Raw genomic sequence first — 20311 nt, 5'->3', positions numbered from 1 at the left:
TGTGAAAATACTACCCACATATAAGGGAGGTGAGCAATCAAGCAAGTTGTGTGGGTGGTGGAATGAGGCTTCTCACTACTGGCATGGGAGCTTACTGACAGAGAAGCCAGGGAGGAGTCCAGTATGATTCCGTGTGGCGATGAATTAGAGCTGGAAGCATCAGCATGAACCTAAGTTAAGCTTCCTCTAGCTACAGATGGCTATGTGTATAGATATTTATAGAAATGGGCACATACATACGTGTGTCAGTTTACACACATATATTTCAGTGCTCTCCCGGCTGAGAGAGCCCAAGAGCAGCAATGCCCCAGCAGCAAAGTGCACACGGAGTGCCAGATCCTGGGTTTGAATCCCATCTCCAACTGAAGGGCCAGGACTTCTTGGAGAAATGGCTGATTCTCGGACTGGGACAGAAAATATACAAGCTGAACCTGGACCAACTTGATAGTAGCACCAAGGAGCAAGGAAAAAAGGAAAAACCTTCCATGATGGGAGTATGACAAAGGGACATAGGAGCCAACAGAGAGAGCTCCCAATGGCCCAAGCTGGAACAATCTGAGCAACACAATGAAGTAGTATCATATTAGAACCCAAACTACAAAATGAATAACCATGGGTCCATACAGTACATATCATACTGAAGGAATAAACATATGGAGGGAAATAGACTATTTTCCTGTTGAGAAGAATTCCAAGTAATTTATGTAAGTACTCTGCCCTCCAGGACGTGGAGCATAGCTCCCCACTCCCTAAGTGTAGGCCACACATAGTGACTTCCCTCCAAATAGCACCACGTGAACAGCATGGAAGGTGGGAGCGTAACTGTACCGAGGAGACACGTGACAGACATGACCTCGGCCAGGCGACAAGAGTCCATGCCAGCAGTGGGAAATCAGAGGGATAGCATGCACCCTTTATAGGATCTGCTGAGAAGGACGCTCCACCTCTGTGGGGTCTCGGCCAAAAACCCATAACTTCAGTCTAGTTAGGAGAAGAACACCAGACAAACCTCATTTGAGGGACGTTCTACCAAATGCCTGACCAGTCCTCCTGGAAACTGTCAAGGTCATTGCAAACAAGGAAAGTCTGACAAACTGTCACAGCTAAGAGCCTGAGTAGACATAACAACAATGTCCCGTGCTATCCTGCATGGGATCCTGGGACAGAAAGGGATGCCAGGTAGACTCTAAGGAAATCTAAATAAAGCATGGACTTGAGTAGTCATTATCAATACCGCTTTATGAACAGTGCATTGATGATGTACTAGGCTGATATAATATGTTCATCGGGTAAAATGGGTGTGAGGTCTATAGGAACTCTGTACTATCTTCGCAATTTTTCTGTAAATCTAAAACTATTCTAAAATTTTAAAAAGTTTGCTTTTTAAAAATGTATTTTAAGGGCGCCGCCTGGGTGGCTCAGATGGTTAAGCGTCTGCCTTCGGCTCAGGTCATGATCCCGGGGTCCTGGGATCGAGTCCCGCATCGGGCTCCCTGCTCCTTGGGAGCCTGCTTCTCCCTCTGCTTCTCTCTCTCTCTCTCCTCCTCTGTCTCTCATGAATAAATAAATAAAAAAAAATCTAAAAAAAAATGTATTTTAAAAAAATGATAATCAGGGGCGCCTGGGTGGCTCAGTCGTTAAGCGTCTGCCTTCGGCTCAGGTCATGATCCCAGGGTCCTGGGATTGAGCCCCGCATCGGGCTCCCTGCTCAGCGGGAAGCCTGCTTCTCCCTCTCCCACTCCCCCCGGCTTGTGTTCCCTCTCTCGCTGTGTCTCTCTCTGTCAAATAAATAAAATCTTAAAAAAAAAATGATAATCATCCATAATCCTACCCTTTCCCCCAAAGAGCAAGTGAGATGTACTGTGTTGGTGTTGGTCCAGGGAGGGAGGCCCCCTCATCCACTGCTGGCGGGAGTGTGAAGAGGGGAGCAGCTCTGGGGAGTCTTTGTTTGTACCCATACATTACCTTGCCAACACCACCTCCAGGTAGCTCTCCCGCATATACACCAGGAGACCTGTAAATACATGCTCAGCCTCATAGAGGTTCCTGCTCTGTACCTGAAATCCCATACGTGAGATAAATTTCAGGAATTAGGTTTTTAGAAAAGTAATATGATGCTTATGCTGTTTTAGATAATACACCCCATCAGTGCCTGTGCCTGCACACAATGTAATCAGATTCATCAACGGGCCAAATGTCTGGCCACTCCCATCAAGGACAGCAAAGGGTATAAATAGCCCATTCATGAAACATATAAATAGACACATCTTGTCTGGTCAGTTTTTGCCACCAAATGAGTTTGTCCCAAACTAACAAAGGAAAAAGACGACAAACTAGATTTTCAGAGATTTGGGGATTTGGAAATTCCATATGAGTGATTATCGAGGCGTAGTGGAAAAGTAATTGGGGGCGTTGTGCCCACCAGCAGAGGGAGGGATAAAACCACTGTGTTGGTTCACACAGGGGAATCTGGTGGGGCCACCGCGACCACTGGGCAAGGTCTACGGGGCCCCCTGTGAATAAATCTAACATGCGTGTGGCCTGGGAAACGCGCTGTGAAAGTGGACGCCAAGTATGCTTCCACTTATGAAACATTTTAAAATGTGAAATAATACTATATATTGTTTACATATAGATATATGGAATTAAAGTTTAAAAACTTGCAGGAGGAAGGATCTGCTGAGAAGGACGCTCCACCTCTGTGGGGTCTCGACACATGCCAAGTTCGAGAGACAGGAACAGGTCACCCCCACGCTGCCGCTTGCCACCTTCAGCATAATCATGTCCTCATGGGTACAACCCGGTGGCCAGAGAAGGTCCCACCACAGGCACCCCCGTGGGGACAGCCTCTCCCAGACCCTGTGTGGGAGGACGAGTCAAGAGGCCCCCACGAGGGAACCCGGGTGGCCCCCGGTGTCATCAGAACTCGTGTCCACTGCGGGGCAGAAAACCGTAAAGGCCACTCTTGGCAGGATGTTCGAAGCCGTAGTTGACGTAGGTGCTGCTGGCCGTGGATGTCGGGCTCGGGTGGCTCGAGCAGGAGGCCATCCTGGCCCTGTCAGCCTCTTCCATCTGCTTCTGCTCCAGCACTAGAGCTGCGTTGACATCAGGCCCTGCAGGGGAACAGCCACAGAGGACCGCGGTCAGGGGGGCCATGTGCTGAGCAGGAGGCTCCTCCCTGCCCTGAGTCTGTCAGCGGGAGGAGGAACGGCTTCTCTTAGCAAGGAGGGTTTGCTGGGTGCTGCCACCGGACGTTCCAGGAAGAAAGGAGAGAGGGATTCGCAGGCGGGCGGGGATCTGCTCTGCAAGACAGATGTGGGGGGCGATAGGAGGGGCGCGGCCGGCTGTGTAGGAGGCGCCCTGCTGGGCTGGGGCTGGGGGGGCAGGGGGCGGGGCCGCCGTGTGGGAGGCGCCCTGCTGGGTGCAGGGGTGCGGCAGGCCCTGCCCCCGTGCGCAGGCGCCTGGGCACTCACCCAGGTAGCTGAGGACCACTGGCAGGAGGACCAGGCCGTGCAGCAGGCCGAGCACGGTGATGAGGAGGTTGAGGCGGAAGAAGAAGATCTGGATGAGCTGCGCCTTGGCCAGGCCCAGGACGAGGATGCCGGGCAGGTTGGTCATGGCCACGCCAGCGAACACCTGGGGGGGTCACAGGCAGGCGTGAGGCCGGGCCCGGGGCGACGGGCGGAGGGGGGTAGGGGGGCGGCGGGCCCACTCACCGCGCTGCCCATGAAGACGGTGGCCTCCTTGGCCCTCTCCAGCCGCGTGGGCTGGGTGCTGACCGCAAAGGCGCGGGTGATGTGCGACACGAACTCCACGGAGATGCCCACCGCCTGGGGGCAGAGAGGGGCGTTAGGCGTGCAAGGGCCGGAGCGCGCGGGCCCCGGAAGGCAGCAGAGTGTCGAGGGAAGGTGGGTTACCGTGACCAGGTTGATGAGGGACACGGCGTTGTAGCTGATGCCCCACAGGGCCATGAAGCCCACAGTGTCCACGAGGATCATGATAATGGAGAACAGGTTGAGGAGGCCCGAGCGCAGGTCCATGCCCAGCAGCAGGCAGCAGACGATGAAGGTGGGCAGCAGGCAGATGGCCAGCATGAAGAGGCCCTCGGGGACCACGTTCAGGTACTGCTCGTAGAACACGTTGGTGATCCTGTGGGGGGCGGAGCGCTGTCACCGCTGGGGCGCGTGGCCTCCGTGTTGGGCTCCGCGCGCCCCGGGGACCCTCTCTGCTCCCGCTGCCCTCGCCGCCCCCACCGCCGGGCCTCACGTGTAGGGGAAAACTTCGAAGGCCGGGTCGGTGCCCGGCACCTGCCGCAGGTGGGCGGTGATGTTGGCCGCCAGCGCGCGCGACGCCCGCAGAGCTTCCGTGTAATCCTGCGAATTCCGCAGCGGCTTGTGGTAGGCCATGAACCGCGAGGCTGCGCCCGCGCGGGGGGTGGGGGGGAAGAACAGAGGAAGGGCAAGGTCAGAGCCCCCTGCAGGCACCCTCAGACCCTGGGGCACACCCGACTGCGATCAGGGTGGGGAGGCCACCCCGATGGAATATTCTTCCGTTGTGAGCAAGGGGCCCAGCCTGCGGGATTCACAGTGCAGCCCTGCAGCCGGTCCTGCCCCCGCGGGAGCCCCGGGCCCAGCCGGCCTCTGCCGGGGGGAACCCTAAAGACACCGCCCAGATAAACCCAGATGCTGCTGTGCTCTAGGGTTTCAAAACACGCATTGGATTTTTTTCAAATTAAGTCAATTACTTTTCCAATGGGCATCTTCCTAGAGGGAAGATCCAGAAGGAGAGGCAGAAATGCAGGAGCGGTTCAGCGGATAGGGTGACTGCAGGGCAGGGGCAATCGCCATCCGTTTAGCCAGCTGCCCACATTTGCGGTGATTTGTGCATGTGAGTAAGGGGTGTGGCTAACCCCCCAGCACTGGAAGAGTCCAGGCGTGTCTCCTTGACTGAGGATTTGGGGGTGGGAGAAGGAAGCAGGGCAGACAGGGGTGAAGTCTGAGAACGGGGAGCTGGGTAACATGGCCTCTGAGGACAGGGCCAGGGCAGGTGGAAGGCTCCCCATGAAGGAGGAAGGGGAGAGGATTGCAGATTGAGAGGCTCTTCCCTGGGGCTTGTGGTGACCCCCAGGGCCGCTAACTCTGACCTTCCCTGCCGGGTGAGGCCACACTTACCTAAAATCTGGCCATTGGGTCCCAAATGCACAGAGGTGTTATACGCTGCCAATCCCCTGCAAGGCCAGAGCAAAGGCTTAATCAGGGACCTCGGCCACCCTCGCAGACCGTCTGTGCTTCCCACCCCAGGCTTACCCTTTGGGACACTGGATGTTGGGCGGGTCACTGAGGAACCAGGGAAGGTACTTGTGAAACTGCTCCTCTGAGGGCCGGAGAGGGCCCAGCGTGAAGTTCATGCAGTTCTTCAAGCAGGCCAGGGAGTCTGCAAAGACAGCGGGGGCTCTGGGCAGTGCCCCCCCCGGGCTGGGCAGCCCCCCATTGCCATCCAGGTGCCCAGGCACTGCCGCCCCCGAAACATGCAGCACGCACGTGGCACGTGTGCTCTGGAGGAGGAGGGGTTCCCCTCTCGGTCATGGAAACCACCAGCAACTATAGCAGGTGAGGAAGCCAAGTGTAGAGCAAGGAAACCACTCCCTTCGGCCTCCCCACTCCACCGACAAATGCAGCTACTCGGGGCCAGAGCCACATGCTACACTCGGCTCTCCCCCTTCCACCACCCGTGAGATCACAACTCGGGGGGTGCTCACCCCCACAGGTGCCCCAAGCCTGTGCCCCCACCCTCACTGACCCTGCGAGAGTGCGGGAGGGGCTAAGAGGGCCTAGCCATGCTCCCCTCGCTTGCCTCAGTTTCCCCAAGCTGTGGTAGGCCGGAAGCCCCCAGAGGCCCTGACTCACTGACGGTCGAGGGGCAGAATTCGCCTTTATGAGCACCAAAGGCATAAAGGCGGCAGCAGGAGGATGGCGTCAGCCAGTCTATGAAGTCATCCACCCAGGAGGAGGCAGGGATGGCCAGGTAAGACCTGAGGGTCAGGGGAGAGGACGCTGGGGGGGCAGGACCTGCTGGGCAGGCAGTGAGTCCTTCCCGGGGCCCACCCCCCCTCCCCAGGCACAGGGCAGTGGGAGGACAGGTGGGTGAGGTCAAGGAGTCTGGAAGGGGGGGTGGGGGGCACAGACAGGGCTTGGCTGGGGCACTCACTCCTCAGGGAACTCGGTGGCATACTGTATCTTCTGGGTTAAGGAGTAGCTGTCGCATCCCGCACTAGAGCAAATGGCATTCATACCCGCCTTGCTGGAGAAGTCATAGCCCCCCGTGGTGACAAAGTAGACTGGAGCTCCCACCTCAAAGTAGTGGTTCAGATTGAAGAAATAGTCCAGCAGGTATGAATCCTGAGGGGACGGAGTAGAAGGTACCAGGCACCCATCCCCCCACCTGGACACCCCTGCGCCGGAAGCACCTGTCTGATAGACATAGTTTGGAGCTCCGGGGTCTGCTGAGGGCTTGCAGCTCCCAGAGAAAGGCCCAGAAGCTGAATAGTGGTTAATGCCAATTGCCTTCAGCGCTCAGCATGGTAGCGGCTGCCCGGCCACACGCGGGCACTTTGCACACAGCTTGCGGGGCCCAGCATGGGACAGGAGCACCCCGGCCCCTAAAGATCACGGGTTTGCACTCTGATTGCTGAGTGCTGCTCTGATTTCAGTGGTGCAGAGTCGGGCTGCCGCCGTCAGCCCCCTCCTCGAGCTGGCAAGCCTGCTGAGATGTTTAAGTGACTAGTGATAGGTTTATTAATTTTCCTCACCATGTTTTCCCTTTTCTCCCTTTTGGCAGGCAGATGTAGAAGGAATGGGACATTCAGAAGCAACCACAAATACAAGAGAAGTCACCGCATGTTACAGTACCAGGGAAAGGCTCAGGCTCAGAAAAGGTCTGATAAGTCTTTAATTTTACTCCTCAGGCTAATCTTCAAGACAGAGACACCAGCAACAATCACATTTCTTTTTTTAAAGCAAACCCCCTGGGAAGGGGGAGAATCTGATCTTTAGAGTTACCATACGATAAGACTCAACTGTCCATTTCTCAACAACAACCATCCCAGACACTCATCAGACACTTTAAAACACCTATCTTAGGGATGCTCAAAGAGCAACCAGACAAAGCCAAGAAAAGAAAGTATGGACAAAATGGAATGATCAACCAATAGAAAAAATAAAACAGAATCCAGAAAGGAATTTTGGAGCTGGAAAGTACGAGGACTACATGAAAATTTCTGGTCACAGATTACATGATCTTACATTCATGAAACTCTAAAATTCCACCCCAAACCCCTTAAAACTAGTAAATAAATTGAGCAAGATTGCAAGTTACAAGATCAACACATAAAAATCAGTCACATCTCTATACACGAGCACTGACTAACCCAAACAGGAAACTAGGGAAAGCCTAGTTACAATAGCATAAAAAGAATAAGGTACTTAGGAATTAATGTCACCCAAGGGGTGAATGGACTGCACGCTGGCAACCACACAGCATCGCCGAAAGAAATTAAAGAACACACAAATAAGTGGGAAGACATCTGCGTTCGTGGGCCAGAAAACTGACTATGGTCCGCTAGAGAGTCTCCAGATTCAGTGCAATCCTGTCCAGATCCCAATGACCTTTCTTGCAGAAATAGAAAAATCCGTCCTAAAATCCACAAGGGACTCCAAATAGCCCAAACAATCTTTAAAAGAAGAATAAAGTTGGAGGACTCAGGGCGCCTGGGTGGCTCAGTCAGTTGGGAGTCTGACTCTTGATTTTGGCTCAGGTCATGATCTCAGGGTCATGGGATCCAGCCTTCCATTGGGCTCCACACTCAATGGGCACTCTGCTTGGGATTCTCCCTCTCCTTCTGCTCTTCCCCACGTTCGCTCGCTCTCTCTCTTTCTCTCAAATAAATAAATAAATAAATAAATTTTTTAAAAAAGTTGGAGGACTCACATTTCCTGATTTCAAAACTTGCCACAAAAATACAGTAATCAAAGCAGTGAGGTGCCAGCATGAAGACAGACACATAGAACAACCAAATGGAAGAGCAAGCCCAGACATAAACCTGGGCATACATGGCGACATGGAATTTGACAAAGAAGCCCAGGCCATTCAGTGGGGAAAAGAAGTCTCCTCAACAGATGGTGCCGGGACATTGGGACATCCACACACAAAAGAATGAAGTTGGACCTTCAAAAATATACACAACTATAGCAGCAATGTCCACAAGAGCCAGACTGTGGAAAGAGCTCAGATGTCCATCAACAGATGAATGGATAAAGAAGATGTGGTACATAAATACAATGGAATATTATGCAGCCATCAAAAAGAAGGAAATCTTACCACTTGCAACAACATGGATGGAACTGGAGAGTATTATGCTAAATGAAATAAGTCAATCAGAGCAAGACAAATACCATATGATCTCACTCACATGTGGATTATAAGAAACAAAGCAAAGGATCACGGGAGAAGGGAGGGAAAAATAAAACAAGATGAAATCAGAGAGGGAGACAAACCATAAGAGACTCTTAACCTAGAAATCAAACTGAGGGTTGCTGGAAGGGAGGTGGGTGGGGGGCTGGGGTAACTGGGTGATAGGCATTAAGGAGGGCACGTGATGTAATGAGCACTGGGTATCATATGCAACTGATGAATCACTGAACTCTATCTCTGAAACTAATGCACTGTATGTTAACCAAATCGAGCTTAAATTAAAAAAATATATATATATGTATATGTTATATATATGTATATAATTACATATACATAATTTTGGCTATATACTATTAAATGATTATCAAAATATCTATATCTCTTTACAAATATAGATCTGTACTCTTTCTAATGTGTTATCTCATTTATGTAAGTACATTTTCTTCTGTGATCAACTTTTACTAATGTAAAACTTGCTTTGATTTCTGTGTGCCTCATCCTAGTCAGATAATGAAGCAACTATGCAATCTATAAGAAAAACAGTTATATAAGGAAGTGTTTGTGACACAGGTATGATAATTTTTTACATTAAAAATGTAATCACAATACAAAAATTATACACAACTCTGGGGCGCCTGGGTGGCTTGGTCAGTTGAGCATCTGACTCTTGACCTCAGGTCAGGTCTTGATCTCGGGGTTATGAGTTCAAGCCCCATGCTGGGTTCCACACTGGGTTTGGAGCCTACTTAAAAAAAAAGGAAAGAAAAAAAATATATGTAACTATGTACAAAAATTAACTCAAAATGGATCCAACACTTAAGAGTTGAATTTGTAATACCCTTAGAGGAAACATAGGAGAAAAGCTTCAAGATACTGGATTTGGTGATTATTTCTTGAATGACACCAAAAGCCCAGTTAAGAAACAGAAAAATAGGCAAATTGTACTTTATGAAAATGAAAAACTTTTTTTTAAAGATTTTATTTTTAAGTCATTGCTACACCCAACGTGGGGCCTGAACTCAACAACCCTGAGATCAGGAGTCACATGCTCTTCCCACTGAGCCAGCCAGGCACCACAAAACTTAAAAACTTTTGTTTATCAGAGCACACTACTGATAAGAGTAGAAAGGCAACCGATAGAAATGAAGAAAACATCTGCAAATCATGTATCTGATAAGGGATTACTACCCAGAATATCTAGAGAACTCCCAAAATTCAACAAAGAAACAAAACAACAACAATAAAGCAAGCTGTAAAATGGGCAAAACACTTGAACAGACATTTCTCCAAAGAAGACACACAAATGGCCAATGAGCGCATGAAAAGATGCTCGATATCACTGCTCATCAGGGAAAGCAGATCAAAACCTCAATGAGATGCCCCTTCACACCCGTCAGGACAGCTGCCATTGAAACAGAAAAAGAAAAAAGCCAGAAACAAGTGTTGGCATGGACAGGGAGACATCGGACTCCTGGAGAGCCATAGAGGGGATCATAAAACAGAACAGCTACGTGGAAAACAGTATGGTGGTACTCAAAAAACTAAAATTAGAATTATGATCTGTTCCAGCAGTTCCACCTCTGGGAACACATCCCAAAGCAGGTTCTGGAAGAGACAGCTGTGCACCCGTGTTCACGGCAGCGTCATTCCCAGCCGCTCAGACCCGGAAGGAACCATGTCCGTAGCAGACAAATGATGGATAAACAAAATGTGGGGTGTGTGTATGAAAATCCTCAGCCTGGAAGAGGAAGGACACTCTTGACACCTACTCCAGCGTGGATGAACCTGGAGGACGCGATGCTGAGTGGAATGAGCCACACACACAGGACACACTGTAGGGTTCCCATTCTGGGAGCTCAGATGTCCATCTGAGAGGCGTCCAATCCACAGAGACGGAGAGGAGACGGTGGGCACCAGCGCGGGGGGACCACAGGGGGGTCGGTGGGGGTCCACAGGCAGGTGGGATCATCCTCGATGCTGTCCCCCTCAGATCCTACATGTGCTCCAGCCCCTCACACCTCTCTTCTACCCACGAGGCTCTCCAACTCCTTGAGCCACAGCGTCTTGCCTCCCACAGAGCCCCATGGGGCCTGGGCATTCACAAACTGATTCAGCTTCCCTCCCCAGGTCAGCACTGTGAACAGCCCTGTACCGCCCACCAAGCCCCTGGCCCCTGCCCTCCACCAGCCATGTGCGCTGACCCTCCTGAACCCCAGGGGAGCAAGGCCACCAACTAGAGGTCACCAGGCGCAGCTCACCTTGGGCAGGGCCAGCTCCTGATCCAGTCCCACGCTGATGTGGCACATGAAATAGAGCCCCACTCCAAACAGGCCCATGAACAGCAGTAGCTGAGGAGGTAGGGGGATATTCTGGAGCTGGGCAGACTTGAATCCCAGCCACCCCTGTGCTTGAGCCCCGGGGCCTGGGCAAGCTGTCGACCCCTTCGCAGGCAGGCAGGACCAGGGGCCAGGCTGAGCAGACCCTCCCATCCCCGCTGCCCCAGGGGTGGGAGGACCCCCAAGCCGCGCCTCCCACCCCACTCACCACAACCACGCGCGTGACCCTGTGCAGCAGGAGTGGGACATAGAACTTCCGGAAGAATCGGAGCAGGAGCCCCTCGCTTTGGTCAGGTGGGGGCAGCTTCGGGGCACCAACGCAGGGGCAGACATCCAACCGGGAGGCCTAGAGCGAAGCAGTCCCTCGGAGTGGCCCCAAAGCAGCCCCGGGCACTGCCTCCCCCCACCCCCGCCCCCGCCCCGCGGAAGTGCCTTGCAAGGGGATGTGCCAGAGTGCTGTGTTGTTTGTTTTTCTCTCTTGATTAAACACCTCTAAACTTTGCACTGTCGCAGAAACACTAGCTCCCCGTCAACATCTCACTTCCATTTTTTTCTAGACCTTTTGTACTTTGCAGGTTTGATCATATTCCCCTAAATCACCTTTTCTCTGGGGCCCTGGGGGCTTCGTGGCCCACACATCCCAGCACGCTCTCCCTGCATCCAGCCCCACTCTCTGATCCCTGCCCCCCATCCCCACAGAGATGAGGCCAGGCGGGCCCCTGGGTCCTGCACCACCCCTACCTCCTGCCTCCTGCTGTCCAGGGAAAACAGGGCCACGAAGGCGGACACCTGGAGCAGGAAGTCGAGGATGATCGCAAAGCCGGAGGTCAGGGCAAAGGTTCTCACAGCTGGCATGGGGGTCAGGGCCCCTGGGGGTGCAAGGGTGAGTCTCAGGGCGAGGCGTCTGCTCAGAGCAGTGGAGGGAAGGGGGCTGCCCACACCTAGTGCCCCCAGCCCTCCTGTGGCCTGGCGGGGAGGGGCTGCCCAGGCTCACCAAGAAAGAAGCAGATGGCCTCAGACAGGCTGCAGAGCAGCATGCTGGGGGCCACTCTGCCCAGCGCGCGGCCAGTGTGCTCCTCTCGCCGCTCTCCGGGCCTCCGAGGCAGCCTCTGAGTGGGCACATCAGGGACAGGGTCCAGAGCCGGCCATGGGCAGGGAGCTGGCCCGTGCCCGTGCTCCACCCCACCCCACCCCCGTCAGGAGCAGATCCCTCGAATGCTCTGCTCTCTGCCTCATCCACTTTGCGGGGTCTGGCCCAGAGACACGCTTGGCACGTTTGGGGACGTCCATAGCTTGTTCCAACATATCCCCAGGTCCCTCAATGTCCACCGACAGGAGAGCCTAGATCAACTCGGACTGTGCGTCCGTGGCATGCCACGGAGGAGGCCGTGACGCTCATAGAGGGCATGACGGCCCGAGGGAGAGCGAGTGCAGGGGACACAGGTGCCGTGAAGTGACCCGGAACCCTCTGATCTCTACAGGAACCTGGGACGTGCATGCACGAGCAGAGCTGGCCAGAAGCCCGGGGGGTGCAGGGCCGCCCCTGCGAGAGGGGGAGACCCCCCCCCGCCCTCTCACCTGGTACTCCAGAACAAAAATGAAGATGTTGTCGGCCCCCACGGCAAGCACCAGGAAAGGCACCACCTGAAGGATCACCAGGGAGGAGGGCACGCCCAGGTAGGAGAAGAAGCCCATGGCCGCCGTGACTGCTCCCAGCACCACCGCCACCCCGCCCAGGCCCAGCGTGACCTTGGAGTCCACCTGCAACGGGACCAGGCTCAGCCTCCGGGCTGCACCCCGCGGGAGCCTGTGCCTCTCCCGCAGCACGTCTTGTTGGGTGTTCTAAAGCTCAGCTCTGCGTCTGCTCCAGGGCGGCCTGTCCGAGAGCAGGACACCTCCAAAAAGCATTACCCTTCGGGAAGCCCCTGTGGGGAAGGCTCTGGATGTCTGGACAAGCCACCCCGCCGTGCCCCCGCCCCCCCCCCCGAGTTCTCACCAGCACCCGGCGCCAGCTGGAGTATCTGCCCAGGGCCAGGGAGATGTACAGGAAGATGACGATGTAGCTGATCCCGAAGATGGGCAGGTCCTGGGCCGTGGTGCGGTTGATCTCGTCCTCCAGGGAGCGCTGCGAACACACAGCCCAACAGCACTGACCCAGTGGGGCTGCGGGAGGGGGAGGAACCCACCTGAGGTCCCCCCCCACCGGGGTCCTCCCCCCCTGCAGAGCCAGGGACCCCGAAACCTACCTCCGCCATGAATGCGACCTGGAACCTGCCAGCTGAACTCTGCTGGAAGGCTTTCACCTCCTTCAAGAAGGCCGCTTCCCAGAGCTTGGCGCTCTCCAGCCGGGGGTCCCCGGGGGCATAGTTGTTGAGGGAGAAGGTCATGAACAGGGCCTCTGCCTCAGAGTAGTCCTTCCCTGGGATGAGAAATGCTCAGCCACCCTCCTTCCTCACCCCTGCTCCCTTCCCCTACTCCAGCCCCATCCCTGCTCCCCTCCCCCACTCCAGCCCCATCCCTACTCTCCTCCCCACTCCAGCCTCATCCCTGCTCCCCTCCCCCACTCCAGCCCCATCCCTGCTCCCCTCCCCCAACTCCAGCCCCATCCCTGCTCCCCTCCCCCACTGCAGCCCCATCCCTGCCTCCCCTCCCACTCCAGCTTCACCCCTGCTCCCCTTCCCACTCCAGCCTCACCCCTGCTCCCCTCCCCAACCTTGCGTGTCCAAGTCATTGTCTAACCCCTCCCCCGACTCCCCTCTCTCAGCCAAGAGCAGGGCCTGTGAACCCAGGCACAGACCAGATCTGAGCTGGCTGGGAGAAGCTGAAGGAGATGGCAGGTCGGCGGCCCCCTCCAGCCCCTGCCAAACCTGGCCACCCCCAAGCAGCAAGATCCCATCACTATTCCTTCCCACCACTCCTCCTGCCCCGTACTGCCCCCTCGCTGGCCTCCCCTGGAGCCACCAGGCTTACCTTTGTAACCCCCCACGGCAAGGAAGGGGAAGACCGGGCCCCCGTAGTCAGCTATGCAGCTCAGGGCTAGGGCCGTGCCATCCTTGAAGGTGAGCGGGGCACTGGGGGCAGAAGGAAGGATCTTTCCCGGCCCTGTGCCCGTTGACAGACCCGGCACCCAGCCCCAGGCTGTTAGCACCGGCACCTGACCCCGTGGTCAGAACCATTTCTCTCAAAGGATTTCATGCGGCCCAACCCACAGTGGACCCTCTCCCCACACACCTGCCCGAGGCTCCTGGCTCAGGGACACAGCCCAGACAAGTTGGGTGGGCATCACATACATGGCCCCCTGGGGGGACCCCAGGACTTCGCCCCTGGAGTCAGCACAAGACAGCTGCCCGGGCCTCGCACTGCTCAGCCTCTTCCCTCGCCAGCCTGGAACCCTCCAGGCCCTGAGTTCAGAGCCTTCTTTCTGCGGACAGGTGACCAGCCCACGACCTTGGGCACGTCTCTACTAAGCCTTCCTGCAAGCATACCTTGGGAACCTGGACAAAGTGCTCTTTGCGAGTGACCACGTCGGTCACCAGCTGTCCTGGGCGTGCTGGTTGCCCTGTAACCTGGAGCAGCTCACTACACCCCTGGGCCCATTTTCCTGTCTCGAATGGGGATCATCAGGCCACTCAAGAGCTGTTGTGAGCATCCAACACCAAAATAAAGCCAACATGAGGACTGCGCCTGGGGCCAGAGCTTCCACCCTGACTCGCTAGTTCTGAGGGCCAGCTGGGGCCGAGGCACAGACTCTGGGAAGTGGCCCAAACCATGGGCTTCCCCAAGGGGTGGAGCCCTGGGTCTCTCTCCTCTAATCCAGTGGTTCTCAGTGTGGCGTCAGGGCCCAGGGTCTGCAAGGCCAAACCTATTTTCATGATAACACTACGATGCTCTTTGCCTTTCCCCCTCATTTGCCCTCGGATATAAGGGGTACAGACGGTTCACCAACATGGCTTCAGACTCCATATTGCAACTAACATCTAGAAAACAACCACCTGCTGACTCTGGCATAGTATCAAAGGTAACCCCAGGTATGTCGAAGGCTGTCGCAACATGCCTCCCTCATCTGGCCACACAGGGGCAAGGTCAAGTGTTCTCACTTGCCTCCGACCAACAGACCACATGCAGATGCCAGGATCCAGCTGTCTTCTATTAAGTGAGACACTATGCTACCTCTGTGGACATGCAATGGGCTCATTACTGTGATTTGTAAAGAACTAATACAGATTTTTTCATTTCTCAGTTTTGCTTTCTCGTGTGGGAGGTGTCAGTAGATAGAACCTGTGTTCTGTCTAGAGCTCTGTGGGGACTTGGGTCTCTCCAGACGCTGAGAACCTCTGCCTGCTGCAGCCTCAGAGAGCCTCAGCCACTGCCTGCCCACCTGCTGCCCTCCAGGCCGTGGTGGCCCGGGAGTCCTCACTCCCAGCCCCGAGGCCCAGAGGCCTCAGCATCCTGGTTCACACTGCGGCAGAGTGGAGGCCGCTGGGGACCGAACCCAGAAAGCACCAGGCTGTGTGGCTGCCTCCTGCACAGGGGCACCCAGCCCAGGCGCGTGGAACCTGAGACAAGCCCCAGCCCCTGCCCTGGCCCGAGAGCACCTTGCGGGGGACCCTGCTGGCCTCAGGGGCCCGCACAGAAGCCCACGCACGTGTGGGGCTGTCACACTGCTCTGTAACACACAAAGCAAGGACGCGCAAGGGTGCCACTGCTATGTCCGAGTGGAGTCGGAACCAGGGAGGCCGAGATGGCCCCCTGCAAATCTGCAACAGCGAGTGGGGCCCGTGGGGGAGGCTTGGGGGGAGAGGGTGTGGTGCAGCCCCTGAGACTGAGACGCTGAGCCACGCAGCAGCCCAGGGGCTGCGAGGCCCTGGCGCCCACCACAGCCCCGGCTGGGCACTCACTTGGCGCAGTAGAGGAAGTGGTCCCTCCAGTCCACCTGGGAGGTGTGCCCCATGAGCGTCTGGTTGGCGGTGAGCAGCAAGCGCGTGCGGTTGTTCTGGAAATACTGCAGGAGGCTGTTGACACAGCAGTCAGAGAGACTGGCGTTGTGCGGGTTGAGGGGCGCGAAGCAGATGTCCTGCAGCGAGATGTTGCGCTGCTCCGTGGGCGACCACACCTGCAGGTGCCGCAGCCTCTCCTGCAGCTCCAGTAGCTCCAGCAGGAGGTCCGAGACCAGGATCCCGCTGAAGTTCTTGGGCCCAAGCAGCAGGGAGTCGTAGCGGTAGCTGGGCTGGTTGGGGGCCCGCAGGATCACCTGGTTGGTCCGGAAGAAGGGGCCGAAATGCTGGTCGTGGAACGCCTTCTCACTGCGGGCTTGGCTGCTGGGGGCCGACCACAGCTCCACGGGGTCCGTGGTCAGCTCCACAAAGGCCAGGCCTCCCGACAAGGCCACCACCACTGCGATGGACAGGAAGAGGACGGTCAGCGGCCACGAGGCCACCCACGTGCCCCAGCCCTGGAAGCACCGGCTAAGGACGGTGTGGGTGGAGAGGCTGAGTCTGTCAGACAGGCTTATGCCTGCCTTGGGGCCCGGCGTCTTTTCCCGGCGGCGGGCCGAGGCCAGGCAGGTCCCCACCAGGAAGGCCGTGAGCAGGGCGAGTGCAGAGCAGAGGATGATGACGAGGGCCAGCCCGCCCGCCATCCGGCCCAGGTAGAAGGTGGCGTCCAGGGCCTGGGGCCGGGGGATGACCGGGCAGGACGCAGCGCAGTCCTGGCAGGAGCAGGCCACCATGCCGTTCCCCTGGGACTCGTTACAGGGCCTGATCTCTGTGTTCAGAGGCTGCATCCCGCTCCCGGGGGCCTGGCCCGGCTCCAGCAGGTGGAAGGTGATGTCCAGGGGGGCCAGGCCGTTCCCTGTGTCCCCCTGGAAATTGAGCCAGCGCTGAGCGTTGCAGAGGGCGGAGCCGTACACGCCGCACATGGTGCCCACGGCCAGTGTGGCAGCCGAGGGGATGCGCACCCGGCTGCAGGAGTCATAGGTCCGCTGGGCGAAGCTGCTCTGGTAGAAAGCCTCGTAGGCCACCACGGCCTGGGACCGGCTCCCCCCGCCCCCCACCACGCGGGTCACGTTGATGAAGAGGCTCTGGTCGGGGCTGCAGGTATTGTGGCAGTGTAGGTTCACGAAGTTGTCGGAGCAGGCGGGGCAGCGGGTGAGGAGGGCCTTGGTGACCGTCAGGCTCACCTCCAGGGACACCAGCTGCTTGGAAGAGCAGCAGGCGTAGGTGGTGTTGGGGCCTGTGTAGAGGCCGGGGCAGATGCGCTGCAGGAGAGCCAGATGGTCACCTGTGACGTGGACGGCGGGCGTATTGGACAGGCAGGACACGTTCGACAGAGGGGCCAGGCCCCCGGACAGCTCCGGGTTCTTCCCACACTCATCATAGAAAGCGCAGTAGCCAGCCTGGTGGATCGGCGTGTACAGCACGCCCTGGGCCTACGGGGCAGGGCTACGTCACCACGGACCCCAGCACCAGGCAGCGCCTCGGGAGGCTGGCGGGCAGTGCGGGCGGGAGGACCCAGGGCAGGGGCACGCGTGGGGTGGACCGCTGGGGGACCCAGGGAGAGGTGGGGTGCCTCCCACCGTGTCTGGGGGCGATGGGTGGGCAGGCACAGCCGGGCCTTCATCCTGAGTGGCGGGGGTCACTGGAGAGGGAGGTGGCTGGACAGACCTGCATTTAGCAAGGTCACGGCGGAGGGTGAGGGGGCAGGTGGGGAGAACGGACTGGGCTGGGAGAACCCTGGAGGCTGTGGCGTGGTCCTGCCGGGACACGGTGGCCCGGCAGGTCGGGGGCTGAATCCAAGTGGCCCTGTGCCCTCGGGGCACGGTGGCTTCAAAGGTCCCGCCATCTGCCGGAGCTGCAGCCCACGCTCGGAGGCCCAGGGGCCCTCTTGGAGATTCTGTGCAGAGCTTGCCCTGCCCTCACCTGCTTGGGGCCGAAAGCCTTCGCCCGTCCTCAGGGACATGCGAGCGACGGAGAAACTCGAGGCAAGAGCACCAGAACTCCCCCGGCCTCCAGATGCTAAATCCTCGTCAGGTGACCCCCCTGAGCCCACCCCATAGCATCCCAGGACGGGACCCTCCCTCATCCCTGCGCTCCCACCTCAGGCCAGGACGTCCATGGCGCACCAGCGAGGGGAGGCACCCCGTCATCCCCGGTCCCCGGGACCCCTACCTGCACCCCTGCTGGGGCCACCTGGGATCCCTCATCCGTCCACAGACCAGCGCCTCAGACTCCAGGCCCTCCTCGCCATGGCCATGCAGCCCCCCACACAGTACCCCCCGGGCAGGCAGTGGCGGAGGGGCCGCCAGCACCCAGACTCACCAAGTGCAGGACCAGTGCCCATAGCAGCCAGCCCCTCAGGCCGGCCTCCGCCATCCCAGCGCAGGGGAAGGGGTCCGAGGGCAGTGGGGCTAGGCCACAGGGACAGCCGGGGACAGCCGAGGGCCGGCTCTTGGAGACACACAGTGCTTGTCTGGATGGCTCATGTACTGAAACTGGGGGTGTACAGCTAGGCAGCCTCCCCGTTACGGACAGCCTGGCCTGACTCAGCTGGGACCAATGGGGCTGAGCCTCACACCTCCCAGGGCTCCCAACTAGTTAATGATCCACCTTCTTCTGCCCTCCTGCCTTTGTCCCACTCTCTCAATGAGCCTCCTGGTGAGGTGCTGGGGTCTCCCCTTGGCCCACTTCCCAGAGCAAGAGTTGGCCCTCCAAACCCCCAGCCACCCACCCTGCCCACCCTCACCCTGCCCAGCCTCAGACCCCCTCTCTGTCCAGCCCTCTCTTAAGACCAAGCCAGCTGTGGCTGGGATACACCCTAGCACTGTCAACCTTAGCAACAGTTGTTAATTAATATTAACAACCTGATAACAGAGGGGACAGTTAGGGGTGGAGTGACCAGTGACAAATCTCCTCCTCTGGGTGGAGGGGAAGATCAGCCCCCCGAGGCCTGACAGTGCACAGAGATCCCAGATGCGAGAGCCACAGCCTCCTCTGCCCACCTGGCTCTCCCACCCTGTCCCCCTCCCGGACCAGGCCTGTCCCTGCCAACCCTGCAGGGGCAGTGAGACTGGGAGCCCCACGCAAACAGCACAGGTGCACGGTACTCACCTTCTGCTCCCTCCCTTGGGCTCTCCCTATCACCGGATGGACCAGACCTTGGCCCCCACGCCAAGGCTGAGCTGATAAGGGAGACTGTGGGGAGCACCTTCCGTGTGGCTGCCTACCCAAGGCAACTGCAGGAAGAAGCCTGCTATCTCTCAGATCCTGTGTCTCATGGACCCTGGCCTGACTCAGAAGAGCCATCCTAGACGTGCCAGGGAAGACAGAAGCCGAGGGGGCTCAGGCCCACCCTGAGTCAGCTCTGAGTCAGCCGTGGGTGGGGAGAAGAGTCAAGGGCCCAGGGCTGCCTGTGTGCCACCATCTGGTCCCCTCCAGGCCCCGCCCCCATACACCGGGCTGGCCCATGCGGAGACTCCAGCCCCCACTCAGGGTTTCTGTCCCTGCTCCAGGATCTTCCCCCTGAAGCAGAGCCTGAGATGGGGATTTCACTGCACATAGTTTATCACAGGTGATCCCAGATGACCCCAGCGGGGGAGCGGGGATGAGCCAGGGAATGGAAAGAAGACTGTGTGGTCTCCGGGGTCTTAGCTGAGACTCAGCCAGGCTGAGAGCAGCACCTGGACCCTGAGCAGAAGATGGACATGCTCCCCACAATCTGCACGCTTCCCGCCAGGCCGTGTCCTGCAGAGAGACAGATCCAGCTCCTGGAGCCAGAGGCCAGCCAGTGCCAGCATGTCATTATGATGCCTTAGTTTTTGGTTTGTGTCTTTGTGCCCAACTGTAGTTCCTCGATCTTGCATTGATTCAGACCCGAGATCCTAGAGAGGAGATCAGTGTGCCAAAAGGCGCCAGGCTTATGCCCTAAGTGCACGGCTCACAGTGTCGGGTGAAGGGCTCAGACGATTGACGCCCCTGGACTGAAATGCTTTCCGCTGACACCAGCAATACCCAAGCGCCCTGGTCAGCAGCCTCGCCTTCACAGTGCACTGTCTCTGTTGTCAGACTGGAGGCCTCAGTTTCCCTTTTCCTTCGTGACGAGGGAGATGGGGTATGCCCGCTCCGGCCCAGAGAGGACTGAACGGGAGCCAGTCTCCCAGCTCAGGAGACGGCAGGGAGAGAAGCCTGCTGGGGTCCAGGTTGGCGGATGCCGGGCAGTCCGCCCTAGGCAAGTCCTGCCCCTCCCCTGGGGGGGCCTTTGAAGAGTCCGAAGTCTGGGCTGAGAGGTAGGGGTCAGGCTGTGGCACTCAGCCAGAGGCGGCCCGGGCACAACACCTGGCTGGGTGTGTGTGAGACACTCTGACCAGCCCGGGTGCACTGTTGGGACTCCCTGGGCACCAGCCTACAGGGTGAGATTTAGGGTCTGGAACCCTGATGCTATTTGCCGAAGGCCTGTGTCTGCAGTGCAGGCAAGAGATGCTTCTCTGCCCTCCCAGCCTCCTTTGCAGCTGC

At 57.4% G+C, this 20311-nt stretch overlaps 1 protein-coding gene across 1 annotated transcript; it reads right to left on the bottom strand.

Annotated features, from left to right (window-relative positions):
* Positions 1-1775: 1775 nt before the first annotated feature.
* Positions 1776-18480, bottom strand: NPC1L1 (NPC1 like intracellular cholesterol transporter 1). The gene is made up of 19 exons (XM_025853131.2): positions 18122-18480; positions 15704-17232; positions 13776-13876; positions 13052-13224; positions 12802-12930; positions 12384-12566; positions 11800-11914; positions 11547-11674; positions 11014-11151; positions 10728-10817; positions 6208-6398; positions 5907-6031; positions 5307-5433; positions 5172-5227; positions 4267-4417; positions 3918-4149; positions 3717-3830; positions 3474-3636; positions 1776-3113 (listed from the first exon to the last, which is right to left on the bottom strand). Exons 1-19 carry the CDS (start codon positions 18173-18175, stop codon positions 2920-2922), a joined length of 3993 nt encoding a protein of 1330 aa, XP_025708916.1. The 5' UTR covers positions 18176-18480; the 3' UTR covers positions 1776-2919.
* Positions 18481-20311: the final 1831 nt, after the last annotated feature.

Source organism: Callorhinus ursinus, unplaced genomic scaffold (genome assembly GCF_003265705.2).
Source record: "Callorhinus ursinus isolate GAN/ISIS: 27379988/994484 unplaced genomic scaffold, GSC_fseal_2.0 scaffold60, whole genome shotgun sequence".
Classification (NCBI taxonomy): domain Eukaryota; kingdom Metazoa; phylum Chordata; class Mammalia; order Carnivora; family Otariidae; genus Callorhinus; species Callorhinus ursinus.
This window is presented reverse-complemented; position numbering and strand designations above follow the sequence as displayed.

What these genes read in the sequence shown, in the direction of transcription:
- NPC1L1 (XM_025853131.2), bottom strand. Translation starts at nt 18,175, where the DNA reads ATGGCGGAGGCCGGCCTGAGGGGCTGGCTGCTATGGGCACTGGTCCTG. An exon ending in AGGAGCTGGCCCTGCCCAAG is followed by an intron (nt 6,399 to 10,727) that starts GTGAGCTGCGCC and finishes CCGTCCCCTCAG; the next exon opens with GATTCATACCTGCTGGACTA. An exon ending in AACATCCAGTGTCCCAAAGG is followed by an intron (nt 5,228 to 5,306) that starts GTAAGCCTGGGG and finishes CTGGCCTTGCAG; the next exon opens with GGGATTGGCAGCGTATAACA.